This window comes from Notolepis coatsorum (assembly GCF_963971535.1).
Source record: "Notolepis coatsorum genome assembly, chromosome: 2".
NCBI lineage: Eukaryota > Metazoa > Chordata > Actinopteri > Aulopiformes > Paralepididae > Notolepis > Notolepis coatsorum.
Genome location: NC_140166.1, coordinates 176,865,954 through 176,876,413, shown reverse-complemented (window position 1 = coordinate 176,876,413; position 10,460 = coordinate 176,865,954). Strand labels below are relative to the sequence as shown.

The following is a 10,460-nucleotide window of genomic DNA, read 5'->3' as shown; positions in this document are numbered from 1 at the left end:
GCGACGTAGTTATCATGGGTATCTTTTTATCTACAAAGCAATTATTGGCAAACTTCCACCTTATATTACATCTTTGTTGGTCTGGAGTGCTGTCACCTACCAAACTCGTTCGAATGATCGGCTTGTGCTCAGGGTGCCTCGAGTTCGGTCTGAGCTTGGGAAATCTGCCTTCTCCTACTACGATGCTCCATACACATGGAATACCCTGCAAAAGACTCTAAAGCTCGGAACATTCCCGTCATTCATGGAGTTTAAAGGCATTGCACTTGACCTATGTACTGAATCATGTAATTGTTTTTAATCCATCATTGTAGTAATTGTAATTCATTGTAATTATTATGATATTTGTGTCCTTTGTTAACTCGTCATCACTGTAAATGAGGGAAACCTCAGTGCTTTCACGAGTATAAATAAAGGTTTGAAATGAAATGAAATGAGATGTTCCTACAGTACGTTTCACTCGCTCCACTGTTCGCCTTGTCTACACTAGGAATGGATAGACAGCTATATAATTGTGGACTTAATCATATCTCACAACAATATCTTCTTAGATGTCCCGGAGACAAAAAAATTATGAAATGGGTGGTCAGCGACTTGAGAAAGGTAGGTATAGAACCCCTGTAGCTGCACTGTACTGCCATGCCCCAGTGCTCGCTGCTCACTGGCAGCAGCAAGTGGCAACATTCCGGGGTATCCCCCATGTGGAAAACCTCAAGTAGTGCGAGTTTTGACTGACGTGTCAAACAGCCAATCACATCCACGGAATCAACGTAAATAGTCAGATAAGGCGGGGATAATTAAACCTACCAGCCAATGAAGAATCTTTACGCTTCATTGGCCAATGGAAAGGACGACGCTGTCTGAGCGTGTTGGGTGGTATTATCGCTAGGTGCATACTTTCTTTGGAGGAAGAATACAATTTGTTATTCAAGGTAAGTAGTTTTGTGCATTGCATTTTTTTTTTTTTTTTATAAAATCTAGATCCACCTGCTGAACAGAACAAGTAGGGCAACCGTAGACGCTAACTAACGTTTACTCCCGTTACAGGGCAGGCTGTGTGTTTGGGCGAGATGATAATTCTGTCACTTTAGCGAGAGAACCGCTGTGTTAAAGATGACAATCATTTCGGGTTTTCGCTGTGTCGCGAGATGAGAACATGCTTTATATTTGATATATATATATATATTTGACATTTTGACAACTGTCATTCAGCCTAACAGGTTGAAAACAAGTGAGTGACGTGAACCATGTGACATGTCTTTCTTAACCCGGCTGTCAGAGGGTGACTGTCTGACATTATGGCATGACAGACAACGCGGGTCCTAGACGTAATACACTGACAATAACACATGCTAATAGCGACACATGGGCATGCCATGGTAGGTACAGATTGATACATTTCCTGACTTTGATCAGTGACTATGATGAATTGAAAATGGGGGACCCTGATGTAAACAAGACAAACGTATTTATCTGGTCTGCATCCCCTTAACAATTGTGTGTATTGAGCTGTACTGTATTGTACCCATTCTGCAATCTGTTAATACAATTTTCAATCAATCAATCAAACTCTTATGACATGCCATAACCTGTATATCTATGCCTCCCTCTTTTGAAAACTCCTTCTCCTCACTGTATGGCAACAGTGTGGAGTTTGGAGGAACAAACACTGTACGACCCGTCCCCCACCCCACCCCACCCCACCCCAATTTCCATCTGTTTTCAGATGCAGTTCATGCTGCTGTTCAGCCGACAAGGCAAGCTCAGGCTTCAGAAATGGTACGTGCCCTTGTCTGATAAAGAGAAAAAGAAGATCACACGAGAGTTGGTGCAGACAGTCCTGGCTCGAAAACCCAAAATGTGCAGTTTTTTGGAATGGAGAGACCTCAAGATCGTTTACAAGAGGTCAGTACAATTTGCGACAAATGTTTTACACAAAATGTTTAAAGGTTGAATACACATTCCAAAATTTGAATCAGACAATCCCTAGACCTCAGCCATCATGCATGACATGACTCATTGCAGAAGGAAGTTGGGGTTAGAGAACTTGTTGAAAGCCTCATCAGTGTGTCCAGATCATGAGGAAAAAGAGAGCATTATTCTTTCCTCATTATCTGCTGTTGCCGTGCCAACGGAGGACAAACACAGATGACCAGGCAATGACCTCACAGTCACACCATTAGCTACACAACTACAATTGATCCCATGGAAAATTATGTCTGCCTCCGAACCACACGCTATCAACTAATTACTTTGTTTTCACAGCACCAGTAGGCAAAAGTAAGGCAATGTGCCTTGAAGTGATTAATGCGTATTTATAGGTTGGCATAAATTATTACCAAACTGTTCCAAGTGTGCATGTTAATTAGAGTTATCGAGAGAACTTAGAGAACTTCAGGGGAAAAAAATGAAAAAGGAGAAAATTAAATGAGGCCAGTGACTTAAAAAAAGAAAAGAAAAAATACAATTACCCAGTGGTACACTCTAGATTTCTGAAGCCTGAATCATCTGAGCTGAATCATAGAATTGTAGAAATGTCTGGGGGGGGGGGGGGGGGGGGGTAGAAGTGGGCGATTTAGGAGGCTGGGTCCCCAGGCTACTATTGACCTATCTCAAACCCTGCCCTCTTTTCTTGATCCTCCTTGATCCTCCAATCAGAGGAAAGCAACAGTTGTGAGGATCGAGAAAAGAGGGCAGGGTTTAAGATTTAAGGTTAATTGTCAAAATAGTCTACAGAGAGGACAATACTGTAGTGATTGTAACCTGGCCCCAGCCCTCCATGGCCAGCTTTGTCACAGCTAACATGGGTCAGATGATCCATGTGTAAGTGGTTCTCAATGTTACTTTTCACAAAATAGCCCAAGTGTGTATGGTATGGCACACCTATCTTTGAGGCTTGAACATGGACCATGGAAAACAGTGAAGTCTAGTGTGGAACCAGAGGCCAACAATAATTGTATTCAGCATAGAAGAGTTCTCCTGCTTGCGACCTATGAGTCGTCCAAATAGCATACCTTGTGCCTCTGCCATTTGTGAGCCTGCTTGCTGACTGTTGCTAACCAGATGGCTAACTAGAGAGCTTTAAATCATAGCTCACGACACACAAGTATGACAATAAAGATGCTGTGGAATGGACAAAATTATGTTTGGCTCTTTTATTTTTTAGGGGACAGTAAGCAAACTAGTGAATTAAATGTATCCCCATGGCCATTTATTAAGGAGAGCGACTAACTCCTTTTTATTGCAAACAACATTATGAACTCATTATTAACAGCCTGTATTAGCTTGCTTGACAGCTGAGAAAACCGCAGCCTCTGCATATCTACTCTGATGCCGTTGGTTAATTGCCCCCCCCCTTTAATTAAATTGCCCTTTTAATTATTTTCCAGATGGCTTCGAAAGTCTATTTGTGGTAGCAAATAAATCCGTTTAAAAAAATGTCAAGTAAAATATTCAGTTCTCCATTAACATTATTAATTAAATTAGTTTCTCCTTGATTTGTCCCTACACAATGTTTTAGATGCATGAATGCCTAGTGAGTGAATGTACAGAATATGTTTTAAATTGTTTTTATATTAGCTTTAATGTCCTTCTATTTTTCTGTTTATTTTCTGTCTTAAACACCTAGCCCTGCAGGGACTACAACTGAAAACTAGCAAGTAGCAACCCTGCTAATGTTGGCATATTTAAAATTGTTAATTTGTATTCATTTATACTGTTGATTGATATGCACTGTCCCTGATCAAATAAACTGAGTAAAAAAATAAAATACAAAAAAAATCCTCCTCATAATCTGCAGAACAACTCATGATACCGTCCTGCCGCTTGGGTTACAGTCAACTGACCGACTCCATTATTAGCCGTCACATGCTGAAGGAGTGCCTCTGGGATTAGCAGGGATAAAGACCAGGAGCAGGAAGGCTGAACTGATGGGAGCCTCAGGCCTCAGCAATACTTGATTTCAGAGAGAAACACTCTCTCAGCACTTCTGAAGCGAGTTGGGAGGCAATAAATCTCCCGGAGTTCTGATTGGAACAACACTTGTCCCCGTTCAAGCCGTGCCCCGTTCACTTAGAATGACTATTACCACATTGTTGCAACTTAAAAAAAAAAAATCTCTTTTTTTGACATAACTTCTGTGAAGTTTGAAGTGATCCGTCTCTTTTTCAGATACGCCAGCCTGTATTTCTGTTGTGCCATCGAGGACCAGGACAATGAGCTCATCACACTGGAGATCATCCACAGATACGTGGAGCTGCTGGATAAATACTTTGGCAGTGTGAGTTTCAGCTCTGTCCTTATTAGGGCAGAACAGTAGGCTATATCGAGTTCATGTTGACGTCGCAATACGAAAGGGTATAATATCCATGTAGCGAAGATTGCATTATGGTCACCTTTTAAATAATTTTTGAAATGCACAATAAAAAAGAACGCTAGATTGAAGAGGTAGAGGTAGTTCTGGAAGAGGTGCTCCACTCACCTCGACATACTACAGTAGGTCCATATAATACGAGGAAATTGGTGATTACACCCCCACATACTAAGTCCATACAAGGAGATTGGTGATCACACCCCCACATACTAGGTCCATACAAGGAGATTGGTGATCACACCCTTACATGCCGGTACTAGGTCCATATAATACAGTGAGGTTGGTGATCACTGGGACCTCCAAGCAGAGAGTGCAACGCCACAGGATTGGGGCGACAGTGGCTCAAAAGGTAAAGCAGTCGCCTGGTAATAGGAAGGTTCCCGGTTCGATTAGAATGTGAGGCATAAGTTATAAAGTACTTTTGATAAAAGTACTACCGTACTTTTCGCACTATAAGCCGCACCTGACTATAAGCCGCAGCAGCTAAATTGAATGATGTGTACATATATAAGCCGCACTGGACTATAAGCCGCATGTGTTTTAATGTTTAATTACCATATGTAAGGAGTGGAGCCTGCGGCTTAATTTGACTCAACACGGGAAACCTCACCCGGCCCGGACACGGAAAAGATTGACAGATTGATTGCTCTTTCTCGATTCTGTGAGTGGTGGTGCATGGCCGTTCTTATATTGAGCTTTAAGTTCCCACCTCTACAGAGAATGACTCCCATTGGGACACAATACTGTCGGACAAATAACATTAACTCATTTACAAGTTGTATTAAGTTTAGCAAATAAGGGAACAGATAAATAACATTTCAATGCAGTAAAAAAAGCAATATTTCGATTTTCGGGTTTTGTCCACATATAAGCCGCACCGCTATATAAGCCGCAGGGTCGAAAAATGGGGAAAAAAGCCGCGACTTATAGTTCGAAAAGTACGGTATATAAATGCAGTCCATTTACAATTACACTTACTGTACATAGCAGGTAAATGTATTCTATTATAATACTACTATACCACTACTGAAAGGGTTTTGAACTACATTAAAAACGAAATATAGCTTCTAATCTTAACTCTAAGAATTAAGAATTAAGAATTATATTGCAATATCACAATTGCATTATCTGCTAAAATAATCATGATATTTTCTCCATATTAATCAGCCCTACTTTTCAACTTACTAACTCTTTCCTGTGCCACCCATACATGATACTACGCTCAAAGCTTATCATAGTTTGCCAGACATTTAGCCTATACATAATGTATTATTCTGTCATAGCCAGCATGATTAATCTTCTGCTTAACAGGTATGTGAGTTGGACATTATATTCAACTTTGAGAAGGCCTACTTCATCCTGGATGAGTTCTTGCTGGGCGGGGAAGCTCAAGAGACATCCAAAAAGAATGTATTGAAAGCCATCGAGCAGGCCGATCTACTGCAGGAGGTAAGGCACCTCACCGCTGCTCTCATTCAACCGCAGCTGGTAAAAGTTCTAGCGTTACAGTCGTTCCAGAATGTGGAAATGTATGACGTGAAATATGTTGCTAAATGATGCTATCGTACATTTTCTTCCCACTGAAATCGGGGTTCAACTGTGAATGATAACGCTACAGCCTTTACTGTGCCATCTGCAATTCTATTGTGCCTCACTCTCTCTCTCTCTCTCTCTCTCTCTCTCTCTCTCTCTCTCTCTCTCTCTCTCTCTCTCTCTCTCTCTCTCTCTCTCTCTCTCTCTCTCTCTCTCTCTCTCTCTCTCTCTCTCTCTCTCTCTCTCTCTCTCCTCCTAGTAATCTCATTTCACTATAGTGTTAGTTGTTCAGGCATTTCAAATATTCAAAATGAAGGTCGGATTAAAAACTCAAGAAAAATAAAAAAAGGTTGAGGAGTTTGAAACCCTTGAGCAAACACGTATCCACAGTAGTCATCATTAATGCATACCCCATCTATAATTGTGTTATTCGACATGCATGGTAATACTGCAGTACCTCGTCGACTGCTGCCGTCATCACATTTGCCTAATGTTTCTGCAAAAGTGCTGTCATCTGCTGTCTTGTTTGTGACACATGTCCTCCACAATTAGTTTGTTCTTTTGATTCCTGCTGACATAATGTCTCTCTCTGCCTCTGTACTCTGTGATTCTTGTGATTTACAGAATATAGACTTTCAGATGCGCCTGTTCCCAGGTACAGTTGGTGGAAAAAGCCAAATATCTCTCGCTGTAGTAGCTCAGTAGATAGTTAGAAGTAGTCTCACCACCACAATAACAACAGAATAAAATACGGCAGCAACAGCGATATTCTATTTTAAAGGGACACGCCAACATCAGACAAGAAGATAGATACCAATTTCCACGTCCAGTAGAAAGCTATATAGTGCTTCCGGGTTGGCAGACCGTCCATACTAACACAATTGGCAGTGTTAGAGGGTGGGAAAACCCGGCGAGGGTGGGTCCTGGTCGTTGTAAAACAGCGACTCCTACAGATCGGTCGGGGCGCCTGCACAGCGAGGTCGGATCCACACGTTACACTCCCCCAGTGAGAGTCCGCGCTGCCAGGTGAAAAGAAGTGGGGATTGGCTACACATGTGTCGGAGGAGGCATGTGATAGTCTGATTGATTGATTGATTGAAAACTTTATTAACAGATTGCAGAATGGGTACAATACAGTACAGCTCTACCGACGGTAGGGGGCAGAGCACGCAACGACCAGGTAGGGGATTGGGAATTGGCATAACGACTAATATTGGGATGGGAGAAAATGGAAAAAGAAAGGGGGAAAAAGAGAAAGGGAAAAAAAAGAAAAGAAAGCTATATAAATGGAAGCGGATACGGACCAGTTAGCCTAGCTGTTGGCCAAAAACACCTCTCCCAGAGTTTTAAGCTACTGTAACCTGTGTGTTTCGTCTGCGTTGTGTTCTGGTGTGTGTGGTGACATTAATCAGGCAGGAGGCAGTACTGGGTCTCAGGCTCATTTACTGGAAATCTGTGTGACACACATCAGATGTACAATCATTAGGTTTGGTGTGCAGTTGTTTGGTTTCACCTCTCATAGGCATCCGAAAGTACTGTCTTACAAATTACACAATTATTATATATATTTTGTTTGCAAAAACTAAATTAAATTCCATAAACAATCTTAACAAAAATATTAAATATGACCCATATTTAATTTCTATAACAAATATGAAAATAGAACACATTATAATCACAGACAGTATCATTCTTAACATTCAAATAAGGCTTCAGTAACATCTGAATAACATGTAACTCTGTTGTGTTATAATAACAATCACACTGTACATTAGGAGGGGGTGGGTAGGTGGGAGGGCGGGTTTGGACATTTATGGGGGCCAGTTTCGAATTGCAGTGAATTGTAGGTGCTCTTTGAGAACGGTTTTGAAGGTAGGGATTCACATTTTCTTTACAGCTGTTGGTAGGGCGTTCCACATTGATGTGGCATAATTGCGAAACGTGTTTAGACCCTTGTTTGTGCCGAATCTGGGTTGAACATGATTTGTAGAACTCTGGTGTTGTGGTTGTGGTATTCACTGACCTTTGGGAAGTATTTCGACATGTACATGGGTACCTTAGTGCTGGATAGCTTTCTACTGAACGCACAGGAAAGGAGAGGACATTTGGTATCTATCTTCTTGTCTGACTCTGGAGAAGACTGTAAGCGCATTTCCCATAATGTTGGCGTGTTCCTTTAAAGGCACAAACATGCTGTGGATATTGAAGTTACTGGTGTATTTTCCTCCTGCATATTTCTTCCCCAGTAATATTTCTAATAATCAACCAAATCTTGTAGTTATAATTTTAGACACTAACCAACAACATGATGGTCTGCAAGGACCTGCTTATTCTGCATCCTCTGTGTCATCCAGAAAGAGCCTGCGATTCAGGCCTCACACAGAATGTGTGTGTAGTTGTGTACTTCTCTTTCTTCCAGTATTGCTGCCTGTAACCATTGGTAACCACTTTTGCAAGATCCAGTAATAAAATACCAAATTATTATGTTTTTTGTTGGTATATTTCTTATAAACACATACTAACTTTTGTCTCTTCCATTGCCACGTACAAAACAATGGTTGCTATGTTACAGGCAGCCATGTTGCAAGACAGAGAACAACACAAACATTCAGTGCAAGGCCTCAATTTTCAATCCACTGTTTTCAATGTCAAATAAAAGATTATTGCTGCACTTAAGAGTTAAATAAGACCCATTTCGGTATCTACAGCTAAGGTGAGACTTAAATCTTAGTGGCAGACCTCTAAACGTTTTAAAACATGAATAATACAACTGAATTTAAGCTTTATATGTTATTTCTATACCATAACTATGTTTGGTCAGTATTAGTGAACATTCATTGTTGTCTCTTGTAGGTAGAAACATGAGAGTGAAGTAGGTGGTTTGACATCTCAGATTACAGTCTTGGTGGTCTGGTTTATAGCTATAAGAGGTCTGAAGGTTCACAAATACTGATCATAACCATTATGTATAAGAACAACTTATACAAATGTATAGGTTTAGTGCTATTCTCCTTTAAGAATCCGTACATTCCTTGGAATCTTTTGCGATTTGGGGTTGATGCGAGGGGCGATAGACGTGCAACTCAGGAACAAAGTCTCATTGTCTGTGGTGCCCAAGACCGCACAAAGAATTCTGGCCTAAATGAGCATTCCATTTAGAGGGAGGCACAATTACAGTAGCATACCAGTAACCAGTCTGTCACTGTAATTATTCTGACCAAGAAGTTCTCTGTTCTGGAGTGCACTGAGAAGCTTTGGCAACACAACAACTGTGATCATCCAGCTATTGACGCAAAGACAACCCGCAGTCGGAGGTTTTAATTGCTTTGGTTTAGTTGGACTGCCAGCTTTGTGCTGAGCTTACCTGGAATATGTAATCACATACCTGTCTGTATATTCTGATCATGCATTTTTACACACACACACATGCATTCCAGGTTTTATCTAGTTTTATGGCAGGGTTATTTATGTGCATCACGTCACATGTAAATATCATGGAAACATTTCTCAAACTTTCTCAAAATCTGATATTTTCTGCAAAGATTGTGCTCTTTTCCCCAACATTACTTGCCCAAGCGACAACAATAAGTCCGGGAACATGCGTCTGTAAAATGTGCCATGATGTCTTCTGTCATGAACCCAATTCCACTTCTCCTCCAGTTAAAATGAAAAGGAGTAAGTGGTCTGGGGGAAGATGAGGAAAATAAATCTATCTGACTCAGACTATAATTCTCTCCAGTAGTTATCATTGTAAGTTACTATCAGTTAGTGGTATAAATCGGACAAGACTCCAATATCTAAAGAAGGTAGGTTGCACTCCACGAGGAAAAGAATAACCCATGTTCACTCCAATCCAATTGGCCATTCAATTGTAGTCAGAGAAGGATGTTTGTCCGGTGAGACGTCTGTAATAAAAATTACTTGTGATGATGCGTGAAGACATTCAATAATTCAATTTATCCAATACCACAACTTATTTACTTACAATCACAATAGTGATAAATATAGTAGTCATTAGATAGATACAATATACTTTTGAGAGCATAGGAACGATGGACATTATCTATTGCTTTTGTTAAGCTCCTGTGAAGAGATTTTGGATAATGTGTCAAATCTCTCCTTTCATATCCATCATCATTCAAGCCTGGTTGATTTATTCAAATATCTTCCTATATTTAAAAAAAATATATATAAATGTTTGGCCATTATATGAATCAACAGTGAGATATTCTGCTGGTAATCACAGAACTGATCTTATTCCTAATGTTCAAAGTCCTTCGGTCATTTAGCCTATCATGGACTTGAAATATAGTAACCATTTTGTACATGGCACAAAAGTTGAAAGTTGAAGCAAGCCTTGAGAAGAGCGTAGTCATAAAAGTTTGCACATTTTGACAGTCCGTTTTTTGCCATGTATTCTCAAAATTAGTATGTAAAGTTCTGTAACTTAAAGTATCCGGTTAAAATAAGAATAGTGTAACCATTAACAATGCAACATCTGCAGGTCAGCAAAGTTTCAATGCCCCAGGATAATCTTCACGAAGCAGCTCCTGGG

The 10,460-nt window shown here is 40.4% G+C and overlaps 1 protein-coding gene across 4 annotated transcripts in view; it reads left to right on the top strand.

Moving 5' to 3' along the window:
* The first annotated feature begins 874 nt into the window (after positions 1-874).
* The window catches only part of LOC311224320 (AP-1 complex subunit sigma-2), a 115,339-nt gene continuing 105,753 nt past the window's right edge, over positions 875-10,460 (top strand). For all 4 annotated transcript variants that reach the window (XM_084309264.1, XM_084309262.1, XM_084309261.1 and 1 more), the window contains exons 1-4: positions 875-932; positions 1,727-1,905; positions 4,171-4,279; positions 5,684-5,821. In XM_084309264.1, the coding sequence (XP_084165390.1) occupies positions 1,727-1,905; positions 4,171-4,279; positions 5,684-5,821 (426 nt within the window). In that variant the 5' untranslated portion in view covers positions 875-932. The remainder of the gene's footprint in view (positions 933-1,726; positions 1,906-4,170; positions 4,280-5,683; positions 5,822-10,460) is intronic.